At 41.7% G+C, this 22,359-nt stretch overlaps 6 protein-coding genes across 11 annotated transcripts; 4 read left to right on the top strand and 2 right to left on the bottom strand.

Annotated features, from left to right (window-relative positions):
* Positions 1–165: 165 nt before the first annotated feature.
* On the bottom strand, positions 166–2,685 carry Pqbp1 (poly-glutamine tract binding protein 1). 5 transcript variants are annotated; one of them, XM_076825077.1, is made up of 7 exons: positions 2,546–2,685; positions 2,083–2,213; positions 1,854–1,963; positions 1,563–1,738; positions 729–909; positions 502–665; positions 166–422 (listed from the first exon to the last, which is right to left on the bottom strand). In XM_076825077.1, exons 2-7 carry the CDS (start codon positions 2,150–2,152, stop codon positions 233–235), a joined length of 891 nt encoding a protein of 296 aa, XP_076681192.1. In that variant the 5' UTR covers positions 2,153–2,213; positions 2,546–2,685; the 3' UTR covers positions 166–232. The 5 variants fall into 5 exon arrangements, with proteins under 5 accessions (XP_076681192.1, XP_076681194.1, XP_076681191.1 ...); XM_076825079.1 differs by lacking the exon at positions 2,546–2,685 and adding an exon at positions 2,445–2,465; XM_076825076.1 differs by lacking the exon at positions 2,546–2,685 and adding an exon at positions 2,310–2,435.
* Positions 2,686–3,529: 844 nt separating this feature from the next.
* LOC143375687 (BOS complex subunit ncln) lies at positions 3,530–7,517 on the top strand. The gene is made up of 7 exons (XM_076825057.1): positions 3,530–4,061; positions 4,146–4,333; positions 4,403–4,732; positions 5,105–5,314; positions 5,385–5,789; positions 6,142–6,362; positions 6,437–7,517. Exons 1-7 carry the CDS (start codon positions 3,887–3,889, stop codon positions 6,573–6,575), a joined length of 1,668 nt encoding a protein of 555 aa, XP_076681172.1. The 5' UTR covers positions 3,530–3,886; the 3' UTR covers positions 6,576–7,517.
* A 490-nt stretch (positions 7,518–8,007) lies between these two features.
* Gcat (Glycine C-acetyltransferase) lies at positions 8,008–11,100 on the top strand. The gene is made up of 7 exons (XM_076825066.1): positions 8,008–8,131; positions 8,208–8,410; positions 8,480–8,766; positions 8,822–9,028; positions 9,261–9,453; positions 10,228–10,405; positions 10,865–11,100. Exons 1-7 carry the CDS (start codon positions 8,110–8,112, stop codon positions 11,020–11,022), a joined length of 1,248 nt encoding a protein of 415 aa, XP_076681181.1. The 5' UTR covers positions 8,008–8,109; the 3' UTR covers positions 11,023–11,100.
* Positions 11,101–11,234: 134 nt separating this feature from the next.
* On the bottom strand, positions 11,235–13,614 carry LOC143375697 (ATPase ASNA1 homolog). The gene is made up of 6 exons (XM_076825073.1): positions 13,479–13,614; positions 13,211–13,419; positions 13,031–13,133; positions 12,804–12,954; positions 11,473–11,781; positions 11,235–11,401 (listed from the first exon to the last, which is right to left on the bottom strand). Exons 1-6 carry the CDS (start codon positions 13,598–13,600, stop codon positions 11,282–11,284), a joined length of 1,014 nt encoding a protein of 337 aa, XP_076681188.1. The 5' UTR covers positions 13,601–13,614; the 3' UTR covers positions 11,235–11,281.
* A 1,107-nt stretch (positions 13,615–14,721) lies between these two features.
* On the top strand, positions 14,722–20,053 carry LOC143375694 (mitogen-activated protein kinase p38b). Of its 2 annotated transcripts, none has more exons than XM_076825070.1 (10): positions 14,722–15,009; positions 15,520–15,649; positions 15,884–15,942; positions 16,814–16,955; positions 17,027–17,189; positions 17,264–17,335; positions 18,164–18,243; positions 18,529–18,607; positions 19,042–19,215; positions 19,287–20,053. In XM_076825070.1, exons 1-10 carry the CDS (start codon positions 14,906–14,908, stop codon positions 19,364–19,366), a joined length of 1,083 nt encoding a protein of 360 aa, XP_076681185.1. In that variant the 5' UTR covers positions 14,722–14,905; the 3' UTR covers positions 19,367–20,053. The 2 variants fall into 2 exon arrangements, with proteins under 2 accessions (XP_076681185.1, XP_076681184.1); XM_076825069.1 differs by lacking the exon at positions 18,164–18,243 and adding an exon at positions 17,746–17,825.
* Positions 20,054–20,203: 150 nt separating this feature from the next.
* LOC143375696 (uncharacterized) lies at positions 20,204–22,234 on the top strand. The gene is made up of 5 exons (XM_076825072.1): positions 20,204–20,779; positions 20,855–21,027; positions 21,099–21,300; positions 21,372–21,477; positions 21,867–22,234. The coding sequence occupies exons 1-5, from the start codon at positions 20,435–20,437 to the stop codon at positions 22,082–22,084; spliced, it is 1,044 nt and encodes a 347-aa protein (XP_076681187.1). The 5' UTR covers positions 20,204–20,434; the 3' UTR covers positions 22,085–22,234.
* Positions 22,235–22,359: the final 125 nt, after the last annotated feature.

Below are 22,359 nucleotides of genomic sequence, written 5' to 3'. Positions count from 1 at the left end.
AGATGGATGGTTCTTGCTTTTTTTCTTTGAATAATCATTTGTAGGTTTCTTTGTTAGTGATTAGAAGTCGGTAGAGTAAATATTATAGGAAAGGTTGGGCTTGAAAAATTCGGTGATCCGGGATACCGAGATCTGTGGGCCACTTTTGGCGAACCGAATTGCGTAAACTGTTTAAATTATATTATATTAACGACGCGTAATACAGCTTATGGTACATGGAGAATCGAAGAGATTATTCTGGTTTCTCGGGGCCTGATACTTTCGCTTTGATCGACGATTCGGGTTCTTTGTTGGCTCTGTTCGATCGCAGCACCGCGCCTGGACTGGGGTAAGGCCTCATCTGGTAAAGCGGGCCGGAGGCAGTTGTGTCGGCGCCTGTCTTCGCTTCGTTGTGTCGTGCTAGGCCGTCCGACCATTTGCCTCTGTGGGATGTTGGAGGATAAGTAATAGTTCCTCAATAACGAGTGTTCATTTGTGTTCATGCGAAATTAGATACAGTACCGTGGAATGTCGCTGTACGATGCTGGGTCCATGGGATCCAGTGTGCGGTCTTTTTTGTCCTTACTATCCAGCCTTTCTAACCTTTGGCTCCTTTTGTTGTCTACTACTTTATGTTTCGGTCTGTTATCGATCTTTCTGTCCTTCTTCGTGTCCGGCTCATCCAGCTGCGGGTGAAAATGTTAGTTGAAACAGAAACGCTCGAGCTGTAACTGAAGTTCGATACTAACTTCTTTCTGCTCTTCTTCGCTGCCGCTATCGTCGCTCGACATGTTATCGTCTTGCTCCGCTGCTTTGAGGTGTAATTCTTCCCTTAACTGAGACGCCGGCTGCGATATCTGGCACTTCGGATGACCCGGTGGCAGCCACGACACCAAATCGGACGACCAGTCCCAGTAATAATGTTGACCGCTGTTAATAAATTGAGTTGTTGACGTAACGGATAAGAAATCTTCGTGTAGTACAGGGTTATCCACTTAAAGGTGGGATTTCCTAGCCGCGGTCGATCGGAACAAGAAGTCAGAACAGTTCAGCGAGGACAGAGTTGGGCATTATTCAAATAAATTTGTATTCGAATGATCTCGAAGAAGAATTGCAAATAAAATGAAGTTACACGAGAATAACGAATAATATTCTATCTTTTCCTTTTCTTTTTTTATAATTTTATATTCAAATAAATTTTTATTCTATTTTTTCTTTTCTTTTTTTATAATTTTATATTCGAATAAATTTTTATTCTATTTTTTCTTTTTATTTTTTATAATATTTTATTCGAATAAATTTTTATTCTAATTTTTCTTTTTATTTTTTATATTTTATTCGAATAAATTTTTATTTTTTATAATTTTTTATTTATTTCGTTATTCTCGAATAACTTCGTTTTATTGGAAATTATTCAAATAAAAAATTATAAAAAATAAAAATTTATTCGAATAATGTCTAACTCTGCCTGAGGACAAATGTCAAGGTGATTCTCCGAAAAATGCCACGCAATTCATCTATTATGGCCTGCGCGTTCTAAGTTAAGTGGACTACCCTGTACACAGAAATGTACAAACACCGACCAGCCAGGATCGTAAACAGCCTTCCAAGTCTCTGGCAAAGGATACTTCTGCATCAATCTCAGTTGCTTCTTCAAGTACTTATCAGAAGGCTGGACGTGTCCGAGTCCCCACATTTCTTTACACTTCTTTGTACAGTCGTGGTAAATGTTATATTTATTGGGACAACCACTGAATCCCTGGAATCGAAAAACTCGTAAGATTCCAACACTATCCATAAATCATTAGGCTTAGGTTACGAATAAGAATCATTGTGCGATTGTATTCCTGTACTAATTCGCATGTGACACTCGCCATGAATTTCTGCGAAATATCAATCTGACTGATTTCATCCTTTGTGCTGTCGTAATCCTCGGCGATTACTTCCTCGTGAATCCTCTTCTTCGCCTCCTTCCGCATAGACTCTGAAAGCGGGTCGATTTTAATTGCATTGATAGATTGAAGGGCAGAATAAAAAAATTGCGAAGCACTTCCGATTGTGCTGTATTTTAAATATATTAAATAATTTGATAAGTGGGTGTACCATGTTTCTCCGATCCTGTAATTAGTCCCCTTTTAGCGAGGCGTGCAGCCAAAGCAGCTGGAAGTGGCATTATGTATTTTCCTTTAATGATATATTACAGTTTCTTCTATTATCATTGAATAGTCTTGTTCCTGAATGAAAGAAAGTTACGAGATTATTGGTGGTTAATTAGGACTTAAGGTATTGTAAATAGTTAAGTCTTAGGGCTTAAGGTTAAGCCACCTTACGAACTATGCACTCGTTGGGTGATAAAAAGTTGAGTATTTGTTGATAATTAAGTACTCGTAAATCGATTTGTAATAGATACTATAGGAAACTGTCAGGGGTTTACATTTTCAGGTGCAACCTTTAAATAAACTAACTTTTCGAAAACTGTGTTATCGATTCTGTGGCAGCGGCAGTTTAATTCGGAGTAAGAGTTATACAGCCAAATGTCAAATAAGTTGACTATTTATTTATTTACTTGCAATCTGAGGGGATAGGGATATTCTAGAGGCTCTACAGATTATTAGGCATTCAATTTTTATAATAAAATTGTTTATTTGAGGCTTGAAAATGCCTTTTGAAAATTGATCGGATCATGGATAAACAAATCCTAGCGGCGAAAGGGTGAACTAAGGTCGAAAGTGAAATAGGTTAGCATAACAGGAAAATGTTTATTTATTTGCAATCTGAGAGTGTAGGTATCTTCCGAGGGTTTATAGATTATTACGCAATTAATTTTTATAAAAACAATTGTTTATTTATTGCACGGAGAAGCTGTTTAAATATTTGACAGCTGGGTAAAACACAATACCTACCGCAGAGATTTAACACTGCGCGCCATTTATGGGAAGTGATCAAAAGTGACGCCCCCAAACGGGAAAAAATTGTACTAATATTTTTTTATATAGGAAATGGAATATCTCGTAAATTATTGAGTTCTCGACTGTCTTACCTTATACTTATTATGCGCAGAATAATACAAGGAATAAATTTATGTAAAAAAAGTCATATAGTTCCAATTAAATAAAAAAAAAATTAAATTAAAACCGACTTCAAAAAAAATAAAAATGCACTATAAAGTAAAAATTTTTTTTTCACTTATATAATATACGACTCTCAATTTTTTTATATCGGCGCCTCATCATTTGCACTGTGTGAATCTGATACCGACTTAACAAAATTGAGTTCCTACTATCTCCCTCTACGGTAGAGGCTCTACCCATAATTCCCTCTCGTTGTAACAGCCACCTCTTCGCGTCATGCTTCCCTGCCACCAGGAGCGAAAAAGTATCAGGCTCGCATAACCAAAGTTACTAGCCCGCAATCTATCTCTATCCTCGTCGCGCGCGCTCTCCTCTCTCTCGCTCCCTAACCTCCTCAATCAACCTCCACCCCTAACATGCGTTCCCCTTAACTTTCAAGAATTTCCTGATCCAAATGCATCTAGCGCTCCGGGTTCGCGCCTCCCGCCGCCAGGTGGCCGTAGCGTAACGCCGTCCATAACCTAAAATGAATTTTAAAAGGCGCTGCTGCGAGCAATAAATCAGCAATATCACTGGGCTGCATCGTACGTAACGATGAGCGTTCATTAATTAAAATCTCGTCGTGTCACCGAGCAGTCACTGGAAAAGCGAAGCAACTGCCGCTCGCTTCAATTTAGACCCCGAGAAGGTCGATATCTTCAATCGCCTTAGGAAGGGGCGCCTTTCGTGCAGCAGGGAACGTGTCGTCGCTCGACTTCTGTGCAAGTTGGGAGTAGCTCGTCGATGCGAATTAAGAGGCTCCAACGACACGAGTTACCTCACTGAGACCCGACAGAATGTGGCTGGAGGAATGCGACAGCTTCGCGGAGCTATGTCGGGGATACTTGCCGTACTATTTATTGATAATTCTCCCGATCTTCATTATTATCTCACCAGTGAACCCAGTCGCCGCATCCCACGAGTTCCCTGTCTATCGAATGCACCAGTACGACCTGCACGGCGAACCTCACGGTACAGGCGTCTCTGCGCTTCGCTCGCCCCAACGCTCTCTTCAGGGAGCTAAAGGCCACGCTTTAAACTCAATTTTATGTTCAGGCTGCCGCAGCGCTCCGGTTTCCCTGGAGGCGAGGTCTATCACCGGATGGAGCACCTCCAGACACTGCGTCGTCACTAAAGCTTTAGACCTGACGCCGAGTCTGTTTCACTCCATCAAGCACAAGGCGGGGGCCTTGATAGTGGTCTTACCGGAGAAGATCAATGACCTGACGTTGGAGGAGAAACAGGTTGAGGATCGCGCTTATATTTGGTAAATTCTGGCCGAGCCACTGGTCATTGGAACTGTTATGTTGCAGCACATTATGAGCCTGGAAGAGTCCATGCTGTTTGGACCAGAAACAACGATACCGGTTTACTTCGCCTCGTGGCATCCGAATCTTCAGAGAATCCTCGATGACCTCGCTAATGGATTCATCACTGACGAAAAGGCTGGCTCCGCTGCCGAAGCCATGTTTAATTCTATATCTGCCAGTGGGTACCAAGTCGTTGTACCTACGGGCCAAGCGCTGGCTAAGACAGACGTAAAGGTGGCTACGTTGCACGGAAAGCTGGCTGGTACTAGAGCTGACGAGAAAGTACCAACCGTGGCTTTAGTAACGCATTACGATAGCACTGGAGTTGCGCCAGTAAGTTCAGTCTTGATGTAGGATTAAAGGTAGGCTCTCAGTATGCCTCACCTCGCCTCACCTCAGCGCGACTCCGAGCCGCGGATTGTTTCTCAAGAATATTTTTAGGAAGAGAGGTGAGGCGGGCCGCGAATTCGTTCTCGAGAATATTTTGAGGAAGAGAGGCGAGGCGTAGTGCGAGTGGATGCAATGCCACCGCACAGGAAGAGGTTCTCTGAGCAACTCAGATAACTTCGGGTACGGAAAATCCGAGGCGACGCGAGCCTAGATGTGAGTGCGAAAAGTTGCGCCGAGCTGAGGCGTACTGAGAACCTACCTTTAGACCATACGGAAGAGTTTGGAAACTGAATTGTACATCGTTATTATGAATAGGAGTTGTCTTACGGAGCGGACAGCAACGCATCCGGAGTAGCTATGTTATTAGAAATAGCACGGCTGTTCTCCGCTCTGTACTCCACAAGCAGGTCTCGACCGCAGTACAATCTTGTTTTCATCGTGACTAGCGCTGGCAAGCTTAACTATCAGGGTAGTAAAAAGTGGTTGGAGGACCAGCTGGATGGCCTCGAAGGCTCCGTTATACAAGTAATACATACTCGAAGAGTGCCTATTATTCTGTTACGTTCAAAGAGAATTTAATACATCTTTTTACCAGGACGCAGCTTACGTCATTTGTCTCGACACGGTATCCACCAGTGACAATCTTTACGTGCACGTTTCGAAGCCACCGAAAGAGAATTCCACGGGCGGTCTCTTTTATAAAGAGCTGAAAACTGTGGCCGAGTCAATGAACGCCATCACTGTCGAAGGCGTTCACAAGAAGATCAATCTAGCTGAGAAAACGCTGGCCTGGGAGCACGAGAGGTACAGCATGCGAAGATTACCAGCGACAACTTTGTCCACCTTGAAGAGCCACGAGGACCCAATCAGGACTACCATTTTGGATTTAATGGAATCGGGACAAGTAGATAGGTTGTACAAGCACACTCAGGTGGTCGCTGAAGCATTAGCGAGACATATATATAACTTGAGCTCTAGTCAGATTTTCACTGATCCGTTGGTAAGACTCTTTTCTGTTTCTAAAGCCGGGAATCCACATAGAAGCTAAGCTAAGCTGTGCCATGCTATGTTCTAAAAAAAAGTATTTTGCAGTTCACGAATTATAACTCAAAATCAGGAAATAACGGGATTTTCAGGGATCAATAATACCCTCTTAGAGTGAATTTGGGCAGTAATAAAAAATTGCGTTGTAATCGGGAGAAAATTCCTTACATATTCACAAACTTTTAGAATTTTTTGAATTTCCGGATTCGGGACCTTCCCCTGCTAGCTTAGCTTAGCTTCCAAGTGGATTCTCAGCTTAAAAGAGCGTAGAATAGGAACCGTTGCTAATCGCCGCTTTGTCTTTGCAGGATGTTTCGAAGGAGTCATTATCCTTGTGGTTTAGTTACTTAGCCTCGCAACCGAGAGCTGCTCCTCTATTAGCGGATAAGAATAACATGTTAGTTGGTACGTTGAAGGAAGCAATGGCTAGATACATCGGAGACGTAAAAGTCACTTTGCATAGTCCTGACAAGCAGGATCCAGAATTCGTGTTCTACGACGTTACGAAGGCCACGTTAAACGTGTACAGGTAAGTCATTTCAACTCCCATCGCTACCAGTAGAAAAGCTTCTGTAGATAATGTAGCAATTTCTTACGTTTCAGCGTAAAGCCAGCTGTGTTCGATCTCTTTCTCACGATTGCCATCATTGTATACTTGGGAGTACTTTACGTGATCGTGCACAATTTCCCGCGAGCCTATTCTCTGGCAACTCGCTTCTCGGTCAAGAACAAGACATCGTGAAATCGTATTTAAGAAAGAAAAGTTTCTCTACTGCATTGTAAAAAAAAGCCCGCCACAAATTTTCTAACGAACTTTAATATATACAACAAACATTGTAGGTATAAAGTGGAGCATTGACTTCGCTCGCATTAATCATGAATTAAAAGACTATCTACACTCTGCGTGTTACCCGGATCTTTGACTGTAGATATCTTTGCGTATAGCTGTGAATATAAGCTCAAATTCTCGTCCTCTTACTTCTTCCAGTAATAACGATAAATGTGGAATAGTAGCAAAATGCGAGGCATTAGCAAAGGCCCGCGTAAGAGTTGCGCGTGTCGATAATGTATTTGTCACATCACGATAAATTATTCTGTAAAGCCACGTGATAGTTAAGACCAAGCTGCGACAGACCAAATAGTGAGATTTCAGAATGCAATTTACGATGAAAAAAAAAAGACTGGCAGATTTAAGCATAAACGCAGAACATTTAATGTAACGACGTATCTAGTAATAAAAGTAATAATTCCGAGTGTAGAGCGATAGGGGTGGGTAGGTTTACCGGGGCGCGTGCTAACGCGCTCGTTCAATATATCTGCTGAATGGTTGTTGCTATATTTGTAAAGTAACACGCAATATTCTAACGTAACTCTGGATATTATTGTGTCAGGCGCGAGTCAGCATAATTCGATGATACTACGTGATACCGAACAAGCCGGTAGCAATACTGCCTAATGGAGAAAGAAAGTTAAAGCAAATCTGTTTTGCTGGGACACTTAATCGTATTGCGACGGATAGGCTTGCAATAGAAACATTTACTAGAAGGGCCAAGGGAACTTAGAAAATAAACCGTTCGAATGGAGTCATTGTAACAAATACTTACCAATGATTATATTACCTAAATAACATTACAGCGAGGAAATGTAAAAAGATTGTAAAATAAATGTCAACGGTAAACGTAAATCGTTGTTGCTTATTATCATTTCCTTCCCCCCTGTGGCGAGTTTTATTGCTTTTCGAAGGCCACCTTACGAGGGAAGACCCCGAACCCGAAATTCAATAAATTCTGAAACTGTGAATATGTAGGGGATTTCCTCCCGATTACAACGCAAATTTTGGTTGCTGCCCAAATCCACTCTATGGGGGTGTAATTGACCCCTGCAAATCCGGTTATTTTCCGATTTTGCGTTGTAACTCGCGGACTGTAAAATAATTTGTTTACCAAAGTTCGCGAGTTATAACACAAAATCGGAAAATAGCCGAATATTCAGGGGTTGATTTCACCCCCCTCGAGTGAATTTGGGCAGCAAACAAATATTGCGTTGTAATCAGGAGGAAATCCCCTACGCATTCACAAAGTTTCAGAATTCTTTGAATTTCCGAGCTCGGGATCTTAGTATCGTCTCATAGGAAAATAAAAGTATATCAAGCCTCTAAGTAATTATACTGCCAAACAGGTTTGACTAGTTATTATCCTATCCTTTCACTTCCTCGAGATCAGACATCATTCAGCATCCAGCTAGGCACGCCACGAAACTGCGAAGTGCTTCCAGATATGAATGTTATTTTTGATAAAAGTATCTTTTCATTTAACATTAAGGATTACTTGTTAGGAGAGAAAGCGCGCTACACGAACGTTTGACGGTTTAACAGGTCTGAGGCTCAAGGAGAAATGGATATTGCAGAAGGGTGTAAGTTCGCTCGCAGAGTGGATAAGACCAGAATTAGAAGCAATAAGAGTAGCCGGTACGTGGAAGAACGAACGAGTGATCGCCTCCCCTCAACGCACGCGAATCGTGCTGGCGAATGGAGTAGAAGCCCTTAATTTCTGCGCGAACAACTATTTAGGCTTATCCGTAAGTATAAAAGCGCGGAATCTACGCAAGTCCCTTTACAACGCATTAATCCTTTCTGCTTGGATTTAGGATAACAAGGATGTCATTTCAGCAGCGAAGCTTGCTCTGGACAAGTACGGGGCAGGCTTAAGCTCTGTAAGATTCATATGCGGTACCCAAGAGATCCACGTGAAATTAGAAAAGGAAATCGCTCAGTTCCATGGCAGAGAGGATGCTATTCTTTACGCATCCTGCTTCGACGCGAATGCCGGACTGTTCGAAACCTTACTGACGCCTGAAGACACAGTACTGAGCGATGAGCTTAATCACGCCTCCATCATCGATGGCATTAGACTGTGCAAAGCGAAGAAACTCAGGTGAGCGACTTATAACTAAATACATCTGTTCGTTCACGAATTATGTTCTGCGAAGGTACAAGCACAGAGACATGAGGGACTTAGAAAATAAATTACAAGACAGCATGTCGTCTCGCCTGCGTCTCGTTGCGACCGATGGTGTATTTTCTATGGATGGCACTGTCGCACCGTTGCCAGGCATACTTGAGCTTGCGAGAAAGTATAACGCTCTTACATTCGTGGACGACTGCCATGCCACTGGATTTTTTGGAACAACTGGAAGGTAGTTACGCTCACGTCCTTCTAGCTTGTATAATTTATTTCGTTTCAATGTTTCCCAATCCCCCAGTGTGCTTATTTGCGGGGCAGCGTAAGATCTATATGTATTATTGTTTATAAGGTGTGATTTAAAGGAACTGTACGATTTAAAGACACCTCTAGGAACCACGAATTGGGAAACTCTTTAGCGATTAATATAGTAATATTAGTATGTTGATAAAGTTACTCGATCGCAGAGGCACAGAAGATTACTTCAGCCAGTTGGGAAGCATCGATATTATCAACTCGACATTGGGCAAAGCTCTCGGCGGAGCAGCAGGTGGTTATACAACTGGCTCGAGGGAGCTTGTTAATTTATTAAGACAACGCAGCAGGCCGTATCTATTTTCAAATTCGTTGCCTCCTCCTGTAGTCGCATCAGCAAGCAAGGTATGCTAAAAAAATGACTTCCTTTCACATTCTTTACACCAGTAGTAACAGCGCAGAGAAGAAAAGCAGAATCTTTCTTTTAGAGTAACAATGAGACACTAGGGTGGCCCTTATTTATACGTGTCGAATTTTTCTTTTTGTATTTTGCTCTCACCCCCTATAACGGTGCCATTTGATAAAAAAATAGTCCCCGAAAAAGTTTATTGCAAGCGGAAAACAGAAAAGGGTGCCGACCGGGCCTTAAAGTTTAGAATTGAAAGAATTTCTCCAAAATGGCAAGCTCTATCGAAATTTTGTTTAAATAATATTAAAAGAGCATTCAATTTTCTACAATTACTGTATATATAATTTTCTCGTGCTTCCAACCATTTTTCAGATAATAGCGTTTGAATATAGAGAGGTCCGCACTCCACGCGTTCCACCTGTGCGGTGTGACGTATTGTCTATACGCGTGTATCGCGGACCTCTCTCCATTCAAACGCTATTATTTAAAAAATGATTGGAAGCACGAAAAACTTATATATATAGTAATTGTAGAAAATTGAATGCTCTTTTAATATTATTTGAAGAAGATTTCGATAGGGCTTACCATTTTTGAGAAATTCTTCAAATTCTAAACTTTAAGGCCTGGTCGGCACCCTTTCCTGTTGTGCGATTGCGATAATCTTTTGCAGAGAGCAGAAGAAATCGCAGGTTGCAAATAAGGGCCACCCTATTGCGACACGCCAGAATTCTAATCTATACTAGCGTCTGCTCTTCTAACTTTATGTACAGGTCATGGATCTGATAACGGACTCTACAGAATTCCTCGATCGACTAAGGAACAACACCAATGTATTCAGAAACAGTATGAAAGCAGCGGGCTTTACAATCAGTGGCGACAATCATCCTATCTGCCCTGTCATGATAGGTGACGCAAGGCTGGCCACTGAATTTGCCGATAAGATGATCGGTGTGTATCGTACGACATACAGTGGCGGACGAAAGAAAGTTTACATGTTTTAAAATCGCGTAACTTTTTTAGAATTGGTCCAAACAATTTGAGTTTTTTTGAGAAGCTAGAAGGATTAGTTTGCTAAATGACGTGTTTCGTCGTTTTTGCTCGCGTTGCTCTGCGCTACAAATTTTCAGCATGTATACAACTTACTTAACTATGCAAACGGGATTTCTGAATTTTCATTACGGGCTCAGAAAAAAAGTGACCTTTACTATTTTATTCTCTATTCCGACCAATTGCAATTTTTTTCAAACCGACGAAACACGTCGCAAACTAATCTTTCCAGCTTCACAAAAAAACTCAAGTCGTTGGGACGAATTCTAAAAAAGTTATGTAAACATTCTCTCGTCCGCCACTGTGCTTTTAGACACAAGAAACCTCGAAGCGTGCGGAGTAACTGTTTTCTTTTTGCAGAGAAAGGAATTTATGTCATTGGTTTTAGTTATCCCGTAGTACCAAAGGACAAAGCCAGAATACGTGTTCAGATCAGTGCTGCGCATTCGCAGAATGACATAGAGCACGCCGTAAATGCATTTATACAGATCGGAAAAGAACTTGAAGTTATCAACTGATACTTTAGAAGAAAAAAAGTAAAACAACTGTGCTAAACACGCAACGCTAAATTATAAGATCCTGTTGCAATGTCGTTTTAATGTGCGGACATCAGAAGCCAAGCTTTTACATGCGACGGAGAATGCTCCTACTAAGTATTATAAATAAAAATATTACCTTTCATACAAATTTCGTACTGTATAAGGTTTCTCGGTTTACAAAAAACTTTCGGTTACATGAAAAGTTATATATTCTTATTAAACATTAATCGTGTAGACGCTAAGTCACGTACGGCTTAACAAGATTCTCAGAAAAGTCTTTGACTTGCTGCACCCCGCGAACCTCTCTTTCTAGCAAAGGAAGCTGCGTGACATGGAAATCTTCGTACAAATCCATAATCTAGGTGAGAAATTGCTCGGTCAGCTTACGAAGCTTCTGAATGAAATTGTCAGGATTAAAATAAGCTTTACCTGCTCCAAGTATTTGTCCTGTATTTTGTGCCTGGCGAGGCAGAGCCTGCACGGCACGTCTCCTTCTTTCAAGAACAGTAGCTGGTTCACTATGATATTGTGAGTGTCGATGCCGCATTTCGTCAGCTCTTGTATAAGCCTCTCGGTTTCGTAAAGCGACAAGAATTCTGCTATGCACACGCAAATGAAAGTAGTCTGATCGGGGTTCCTGAATTGCTCGTTGACTTGCCGAATAACAACAAGCATCTCCTCTATTTTATTGGAAAACGTATCTACATTGAAATCTGTTATGCCCAATAAGGAGCTTATCTGTAATCAAACGTGTCTTGAATGAGAATCATTTCCATAACACAGTTCGACAAAATTGGACTTTCTTTCGGACTTGCAACATTCCATAGCCGTTTCTTCTAGGTTTTCGTGCGCTGCAAACGAATCCGCAAACCGTTTGTCGTTAAGAGCCTCAGTTTTTCAGAAATTCGATTTTGAAGAAAACTGCAAATTTTCAAGTTTGAAAATTTTTTGTGTCGAAACAGTAATAGTTACTCGGTTACTTGGTCCGTGAAATTATTCTTTGAACCCTCCCGAATGCAACGATATAAGTTATTAGTGCATTACGAACATTTAAATATGTTTATGCAATGATCAGAGGGAAAAGAACACCCGAAATGCACCCATTTTTGCAGATATCTTTCAATTTATTTCCAAAACTAAGAGTCTAGGAGAAAATCTGACTGCTCCACGCGATGCAGCAGACATTTTTCCTTCGGGAAGCATCAACGGAAGTGGTAAGTCACGTTTTATTTTCAATTCGGAAGCGAAATAGTTTGGCAAAACGTGCGGCGCCGACAGTGGTAGTGACGCGCGTTAAGAGATTGTGTTACGCCGAGCGGCTGTGGATCGCGCGCCGCCGTTGACTACGACTGTCGACGGCGCACGTTTTGCTAAACTGTTTCGCTTCTGTATTGACAACAAAACGTGACTTACCGCTTCTGTTCTTAGTTTTGGAAATAAATTGAAAGATATCTGCAAAAATGGTTGCATTTCGGGTGTTCTTTTCCCTTTGATCAGTGCTTAAACATATTTAAATGTTCATAATGCACTAATAACTTATATCGTTGTATTCGGGAGGGTTGATAGAATAATTTGACGTAAAAACCAAGCGAATAACTATTACAGTTTCGACATAAAAAATGTTCAAAGTTGAAAATTTGCATTTTTTTTTCAGAATCGAATTTCTCAAAAACTGAGGATGATGGCGACAAACGGTTCGCGGGTCCAGGTGGCTGTCGAGCTGTGTAATCAGTACCGACGCTTACTGGTATTTATCAAACCTGCGTAATGAAGGGACCGATCTTCATCTTTAAGCGCACTAGTTTCCCCAGTCCCTTCTCCACGACTTGCGGGAACGACAATAGCCTCAATGTGTGGCCGGTAGGTGCGGTATCAAAGACGACAACGGAGAAGTTCATTCCTTTGACAAGCCTGAAAGTGCAGGTGCAGTTTATAATAGAGAAAAGAAACAGGCGCGCCTGTATGGATTAAACGGCTTAGGACTGACTTCATAACTTCCGCGTAACTCATCGCCTCGTCGATGCCAGGAAACGCTCCCACGATTTCCTGCATTACGCTTCTACTCAATCTCATCGCCTCTCCGCCTGAAACTACAACGCAGCCCAACGTTACCCTGGTTCATTTATTAAAACCAAGACGAGAAAGAAAAAAAACCTCTAAACCCTACCGGCTTCGTTATCGAAGTATTCTTCCGGCAACTCCGTGATCCCAACGTTCGGATCGATTTCCATGGCGAACAGGTTATCGAAGCCCTTAACCTTCGTCGGGACTTTGCTAAACTTCTGATCGAACGCATCGGAGATGTTATGGGCAGGGTCCGTCGAGATGATGAGCACGCTCTCTCTGACCTTGGACAGTTGCACGGCCAGGGAGCAACTGGAACCACGGGGAATCGGGCATCGTGGATAGAAATTACAAACAGGTTAAGAAATTACCTGCACGTTGTTTTGCCAACCCCGCCTTTGCCGCCGACGAATATCCATCGCAGGGAGCGTTGCTCGATCACGTTTCTAATAGATGGCTCGTACTCGACCGGCTCGCTGTCATTTGTACTCATGTTCGCCGCGCCACGGGGATACGTGCTCCTCGAAATTTAACACGTCATTTACCGAGCACGTCGGCAAGGCAGACACAGGGGTCGTGGGACCTGGAGAATCACGCTGGCTACATATCATCGAATGCAGAAAAACAAAATGGAACGTGTGGTACCGGAGGAAGGAGACCATCGATGTTACGGATATCGATATGTCGCGATTCCCAGCGGGAGACACTTACGGACGCTTCCCTCGCGAGTAGTTTAATCCCCCGCTCGCAGGAATGCTCCTACGAACACGAGAGGAAACTTCATTACACCCGATGACATAGAAATTTCGAGAGAATTGCTGAGTAATTACTTCGTGCGTACTATATAGGGCGTACCAAAAAAGGTGCGGCGAACTTGAAGGGAGAATGTAGAACTGGGATAATGATGACAAATTTATTTATTTAATAAAATAACGCTGAATAGCTTTTCCGACTATCAATGAATTCGTATTATACATCGTTATCATTCTCGTTATTATTATTATTATTTCACGGGTATCGTGCCCTTTAGTTTACAATGATAAGAACTAAAAAAGAAGGATTACATATAAACTACAACTAAAACTTAAACTATAGCTGAAACTGAAGATGAAAACAAAGCTAGACTAAAACTAAAGCTAAAATTAAAATATTATTATTATGGAAATAGTAAGTTCTAATGGATGTCTAATCTACTCGGAAGCAAGATCGAAGTAGACACAGGTTTATACAGACCTTTTCTATTCTTTCTCAGCGCTGAATCCACCCATCAAGTTCCGCACACTCGTTCGGTTATACACCCTATGTGTATTACAGTGCGAAGTTGGAACCTGAATTTTTAGCGGGAAAAAGAAAAGATTCGCTTCCACTAAAATTGCAATAAACCACCGTCCATCGTTTATCCTTCCCCCTTTCTGTCTGAAAACCACGAAATCAGCCCTCGACAATTCTTACGAATCGCTTGTAAAACAAAATTCTGTACCTCGCTATTCAAATCTCGCATTTCCCGCGGAAATTACTAAAAAGCGGTTAATCGATCGCAACGCGAGGTAGGCTGCGAGGATCGACGGTGCAGGGTCGATCGCTCGCGGGCGACAAACTCGCTGCAGCTCGTTCGATATCTATTGGCAGTATCGACTGCAGGGGGAACCTGCACGAGTTTTTAATAGTGGGCTAATTTGGAAATGCCCAAAGTGTCTTTAAACCTGCGGTGCCGAAACGTTGCTGTCCGAGTGTTTGCCAATTCCGCGGCGCTCTTGTGAATTGTGTCGGCTGTACGAAGCGGAAGGTGTTGTACAGTATGCCGCAGTTCCATAAGATCGAGATAAACAGGACTGAATGGGAGGTTCCGGAGCGATATCAGATGCTCACTCCAGTGGGATCTGGGGCTTACGGTCAAGTGTGGTAAGGGAGTAAAGCAGCAATTACATCCGAGCCACCACAACAGACTACCCCAAGTATTCGTAGATTATTCGCGATGTTTAAATGATCCCGCTACGTTGCTCGTAAATAATTCGGTGCTCCGTGCTACGGCCATGAACCAATTGTAACCTTGACATTTCCAGCGCTTCTAGCTACGCCGCTTCCTCTCCTTCATTCCCGATTATTCCCGCGAACGATGCTTCTCCTTCGGCTCGAACGCTCAGGTAGCTCCCTTGTGCGTCGTTTACGATCGCTCCGACTCGTACAACTCGCGGTCCCCGCTATATCAAACGGCCACCCTAAAATTAGAACCTTTGACAATGCTCCTCCGTCAAGATGAATGGGAATGAACCCATATCTCCCGATGAATTCGTCTCTCGCGCGAATATTTTTAGACCCCTTTCTTAAACCCTATTCTCGCGAATCCAGAGATCACAGCAGGCTCGAGGCTTCTCTTCTGGGATTAACAGTATTTATTCCACGATGCTTCAGCTCGGCAGTTGACACCACCACCGGCCACAAAGTGGCGATCAAAAAGTTAGCCAGACCATTCCAGTCAGCGGTGCACGCGAAGCGCACGTACAGGGAGCTCCGTATGCTGAAGCACATGAATCACGAGAATGTGAGTGAAGAAAAGCGGATTACACGCGACAACGGTCTCTTAAAGTTGGCACTGCAGAAATCGGAGGAATTTGGAAACTTTGTCTTGGCAGAGAGAATTAAGAATAACTTTGTTGTTCCGCGAGTTTTATTTTTACTCGCCGAAGTATAAGACTCTAAAGACGATTGAAATCTGAAATTATTCAAGTCTCTCCGTTTGTTTATCCATGTTAATCATTGTTCTTATTTATTGCAGGTGATTGGTCTCTTAGACGTGTTTCATCCGTCTTCCTCTTTGGAGGATTTCCAACAGGTGTATGTACTTTTAGGGGTCATTCTGGTAATCACGACGCAAAATTCGGCAACCTTCAGGCTTTTTTTCTCAGTGAATACAATGAATAACAATGTCAAACTTTTTTTCATTTATTAAGCTACTTGTAATGTATACGGAACAATTTTTTAAATACACTTTTAATTGGATTTTTTCAATGTTATCTGGAGTTCAAAATCGCGCCTTCGAAAAGAAATACCTCCCTGGTGGGAGTGATTTAAGCTCACAGACTCATCTGAAACTAAAAAAACAAGCTGATTCTTAATCATTATGAGTACCGTTATCGCAGGTACCAGAATTAGCCACGTAAGTCAAAATTTAACAAAATTGCGAGCATTCAAACTTCAAGTTTCGAAATTCCATTTCTACTTGTGTATTTAAACAATTGTTCTGTATACATCATAAGTAGCTTAACCCTCGGTTGTCACTGGGTCAAATGGACCCTGCAATTTTTTAAGCAAAAAACATTTTGTCGGAACTCTTATTGCTTCAATTCTTTTTTTTAAGCATGATGACACTTTAAATGTGAACTTTCAACGATGGGCATATATTGTACAATGTTCAAACTTTACCCCAGAAATTTTGCGACTTAATTTAACAAATAGTTTTTAAATAACTACCGATTGAAAATTGGCAGGGTCAAATTGACCCAGTGTGACAACGACGTTCGAAAAAGTAGGTGTGACAACCGAGGGTAAATAAATGAAAAAAAAGTTTGACATTGTTGTTCATTGTATTCACTGAGAAAAAAAACCTGAATGTTGCCGAATTTTGCGGTGTGATTATCAGAATGACCCCTTAATAATAATATTAACGAAGCTTGTACTGTTCTAGTAACGTCGTGTACTTCTTTAGGTATTTAGTGACGCATTTGATGGGTGCGGATCTGAATAACATCGTGAGGACGCAAAAGCTTTCGGACGATCACGTGCAGTTTCTAGTGTATCAAATCCTGCGCGGACTTAAGTACATTCACTCTGCGGGTATAATACACAGGGTAAAGTAACACGAACTATGCTGTTACCATGAGAGTCAGGATGATTTTAATACGTTGCTCGTGATATTCAGGACCTGAAGCCTTCCAACATAGCTGTGAACGAGGATTGCGAGCTGAAGATTTTAGATTTCGGCTTAGCCAGGCCCACGGAGAATGAAATGACCGGGTACGTTGCGACGAGGTGGTACAGAGCTCCGGAGATTATGCTGAACTGGATGCATTATAATCAAACAGGTGGTCTACTGTTTTCTCATCGCCGTTCGCGAGTACGTTTTAACACATTAATACCGATTTTCCCTACTTTCCAGTTGACATCTGGTCGGTCGGATGCATAATGGCTGAATTATTAACAGGGCGAACATTATTTCCCGGAACAGATCGTATCCTTTTTTTTATAATCGTGCTTCCTAATCACTTTCAATACTGACACTCGATAATCACGATCACTGTTTGCGCTTCCCACTTAATTACACGTACAAATAATCGCAATAATCTCTAACCGTCACGTAATCGAAAGATGTGCTTTTTGCTAAGGCTCTACGTGGCTTCTTTTTCGCTTTAACATATTCTGCCGCTAATACGTTTCTATTTCATTTTCGCCTCGTGGCACGCGCCGCTTTAATTCAGCTTCGATTCGAGGGGCCGTTCCTTGCCGAGCGAAAGAATAACACACGTGTGTGTAACGCTCGCCGATACGCTGCGACGCACAGAATCGCGTTGCGTATTGTGTAATAATCCGAAGTATTTAGTGAAAGTAGAGAAAGGTGTGGTGGAACCTTAGCAAGAGCAGATATACATCAACTGAACTTAATAATGGAGATACTGGGTACTCCGCGAGACGAGTTCATGCAAAAGATATCATCGGAATCGGTGAGTATGCTTCCGAGTTCTGAAACGGACTCACCCCGTATAGGAGACTAATAGCGCATGCCATTCATACATAACGTGTCGCAATTTAAATGCCTTGCATGCCGTACACTTTATTAAGTATTTATACATTCCCTCGATTCCGTGAGAATCGTCTTTGTCGAACTTACGAATCATTTGGGTGAGTATTCTTCTTCTGTATAACCAGTTTCTGTCTGTCTCTCTTTAACCCTTTGGAATGACGATAAATGCTTTGAATAGGCGCATCACTAATTCGTTTTGAAATTCTGCCTACTCGCATATAATGAATTATGCTTCGAACATACCTTAACTTTAAGCAGACATTGATCATCTAACACGAGTCTTAGTACTCTGTGGCACGCCCACAGAGGAAACTTTAAGCAAAATTACCAGCCAAGAGGTAATTTTTTTTTAAGATAAATAATTTTTTTTCACGAACTCTTTGGTAGAGCCCAGAATGTCCCCGATTTTTGCGCAGCCTTAACACAAGCAGAGAAATCAAATGAATTAAACATCGTGCCCATCGAAATGATTTTGCTTTGAGTTTGTATTGGCATTGTATTTATGGCAAGGAATACTTACTACGAGCAAAGAATTATAGAATATACAAAGAGGATAACATAATCGATAATTTTACGAGCGATTGTCACTGTGGTTCTAGAAAAAAAATGTGTGATTGTTTTAGGCGAGAAATTACATACAAAGTTTACCTCCGTTGAAGAAAAAGAACTTCAAAGACGTTTTTCGCGGGGCCAACCCACTAGGTAATTAAAGAATTACCCGTTAGGGGCCGCTCTTAAATCACGTAAGGTTAATTTTGGCGATTTCTTACCCCCTCCCTCCCCCAGTATAAGAATTCGTAAGATTCGATATTGCAACCCCCTTCTTACGTAATATTTTTTACATTTAATTTTTGCAGTTATTAAAATTCTTTTAAAGGTTTATATAATTCATTTAACTCGGTTTCGAGAAATTTAAACTGAAACTGCTTTTCTGGAACATTAATGATAGAATTTGTATTTATTGAAAATTAGATTAAAAAATATTACGTAAGACGCTAGCTGACTCCTCCCCCTTGTAAGAAAACGTAATAAATTCGCGACCCTCTCCCAAAAGCCTTACATAATTTAAGGACGAGCCCTTACATTCGCATGGTACCAGTGAGAATGGATTTTAACGTGCTGCGGGCGGCTTTCAGCCATAGATTTGCTGGAGTTAATGCTGGAGCTAGACGCGGAGAAACGAATCACAGCGGAGCAGGCTTTAGCTCATCCCTATCTAGCGCAGTATGCGGATCCAACGGATGAGCCAGTGTCTCTGCCGTACGATCAGAGCTTCGAGGATATGGATTTGCCAGTGGACAAGTGGAAAGGTACCGGGGCTTCCAGTCTCCAATGATACGCTGTCGATAAGAAATTCTCACACGATTGTTGTTCCTTTCAGAGCTCGTTTACCATGAAGTTATAAACTTTGTACCTCAACAGTTACCTGGATTGTCATCGACAATCGAGTCCGCTTCATAAAACTGTCTCAGTAGCACAAATAATATAGATATAAGCGCGGTAAGATAACGTTAACAATGAATAGTTATAAAGGGAAGTATGTATAATTGTTATATACAAAAAAAAAGGAACGGCATTGTATATAATGTTACGCGAGTAACGAACGTTAATCAAACGAACTTATGCGTAAGGGCATAATGTATATTTTTGTTAATGACTTACTATACGAGAAGCGCTAATATTTCTCACCTCTGGATCGTTTTAAAATGCAAACGCACCAGGCGTGCAACGATTACTCATCTTCATGGTTGTACATGAACGTATCATTATGTATCCATACATTTAAATGCTTCGAAGCCACGATCACACTGCATAGATCCCTTATGCAACGCGATGAATATATTACGACCGCATTATTCCCAACCGGGAGTAGTGTATTTTTATAAGATCAAGCCTCCGACGGGGGGAAAACAGCAGCCTAATAATGAATGCATTTTCATTGAAACGCCAGCTTCAAAGCGTTAGACTTTTTTTTCTTTTGTTACATCCACTGCTGGTTCTAGTCTGTAATAGAGAACGCATTACATCGAATTTATCATTGAATATAATTCTCTTGTCTCGTACGAAAGTAATATTTCATTTGTACGATAATATTATAGCGACGCTTTTAACAACACGAATGGCTGAATAAATCTTTTGATCTTTGTACACTGTGTTCAGCTTGTATTTCGAAGAATTACGATCTCCCGGTGAGAATTTGTTTAAATACGGGATACATAATTTCTGGGAACTGATTACGGGAAGAGTCAACCGCCAAATCAGACTCTTTGTGTACTTCATGTATTCTTTCACTTCATTCTTTTTTTTCTTCCATGTATATTTTTCTAAATTCTAGTATGCTTTTACCATTTCTGTATGCATAATGAATGATCCAAATATAATTCGTTCGTTTAAAAAGAAATCTCTGCGGCAGATTATAACGAGAGCTCTAGAGATGCGAATATAAAGTTTCGATGATGCGTAAACAGTGGTGCCTGTGCGAATGGAGGGTTAAATAACCTGATGTGAAAATAATTGAAGCGGTCTATCATGCCAATTGCATGGACCGAAAGCCAAACTTTGAAACTGGTCATTCTTTATAGTAGACATGAGTGTTTAAGGAATCCCTTTCACCCGGATTTCACGAGCAAGCTCTGCCGCTACAAAGCGTACAAGCAGATCGTGGATTCCATGAATATTTGCCGCTTGACAGTCTGCGATTGCATTAAAAGGATCACTTACATAAAGACGCAGTACTGCTACGAGCTGAGCAAAGTCAGCGCTGCGATATCTTGCGAGAAGTTTTACAAACCGAAAGCGAGCTGGTTCCCGATAATGCACGAGATACTTTTTCCATTCATTAATACGTACGGTTGCGCAGACAGCGCTTGGCAGGTACATTGAATGATCCGTTGAGATTCACGCGCCTGAAACCGCGAGGGCTCAATGTAATCGATGTGTTGCATTTAGATACGAGACGATGAGAAACGCACGCTTAACGATTATTACTGTAACAAAGCAAACGATCAGTTAATGTATCCGAATGAGGTGGAATTAAATAAAACACCAAACAAAGATTGCGGCTGTTCTTATGCGAATTGTCGTTGCGAACCGTACAGTACAAAACCTCGTACACGTTCCAAGTAATTTGCTCAATTTACGCAAGCGTAACGCAACATCGCCTGAAGCTTCTTACGTGTGCTTCCCTGTTTAGGAGACCCAGGGCCCAAGCGGAGAGTGAGAAAGTCACGGATTATCCGCATTTGTATCCACGAGTAACTGGAATCGACGCTGGATGCGGTACTGGGGAGTGCATCACTGCGGAGCGTGAACAGCAAACCGAAGTCTCTTGCTCTCAAGGTGAAAGCGTAGCGAGTGGAATATGCGCGCAGGAGAGCCCAGTTAAGAATGGCTTGGTAAATAATAGTGTCCTTCGTAGACTCGCTGAAGTTTCAACATCAAAATGCAGGTGGAAAATATTTTACAGAAGGAAGCAGCGATAGACGACGATTACAAAGGGAAAAGGAAAGCGTGCGATGAATTCGAGATGTTTGGAAGAAGTATCGCGTCTCAGTTGCGGAACATAAATTTCGGTGAGTATCGAAGGATACTCTATCCTGCTCTGGAGAAGTGATAACACAGTTCGACAAAATTTCACTTTTTTTCGCACTTGTCAGATTTTCTCCTAGACCCTTAGTTTTGGAAATAAATTGCAAGATATTTGCAAAAATGCACCAATAACTTATATCGTTGTATTCGGGAGGGTTCATAGAATAATTTGACGGACCGACATAAAAAATGTTCAAAATTGAAAATTTGCAGTTTCTTTTTCAAAATTGAATTTCTCATAAACTGAGGGTGATGGGAAACGGTTTGCGGATTCGTTTTTAGCGCACGAAAATCTATAAGAGACGGCTATTGAATGTTATAAGTTCGTCTGGCTTTCGAACTGTGATATTAATGCAGCGTTGATTGTTTCCAGAAGTCGCGATTAAACTGGAGAGACGAATACAGGATTTAATAGCACAAGAGCGTCTCGACAATATCAAATCGAAGCATGGACCCCACACCATTCGCTCGGATTGCTGTAGTTCTAGCTGCAGCGACTGTAAAGTTATGCGCAAGGATATGGTTTGCAGCTGCGGCTTGCCAGTGATCATGATCAAGACCGACCAGTCCTGCGAGCTGGATTGCAAATAACGAGCACTGCACAGTCGTCATTGGCCTCTTATAGATTTCTAGTATCTAGAATCCCATGTGAAAAGAAAGCTGTACGTCATGAATGCTGCTTCTAATCGCGTCCACACGTGTAGAGTCGTGAGAAAAATCAATAAAAGCAAGTTAGAGCAATCTGACAAACGCCTCGTGTTCGATTAATCGCGCGATCAAGTTCACTCGCCTCCCCTAAGCGACATCAACTCCGACCATGTTAATACACGCGTAAAATTCTAAACGTGCAAGGTATCAAAACGAAG

Source organism: Andrena cerasifolii, chromosome 13, assembly GCF_050908995.1.
Source record: "Andrena cerasifolii isolate SP2316 chromosome 13, iyAndCera1_principal, whole genome shotgun sequence".
Taxonomy (NCBI): domain Eukaryota; kingdom Metazoa; phylum Arthropoda; class Insecta; order Hymenoptera; family Andrenidae; genus Andrena; species Andrena cerasifolii.
The sequence above is the reverse complement of the archived record's forward strand: the minus strand, read 5'-3'. Positions and strand labels throughout refer to the sequence as shown.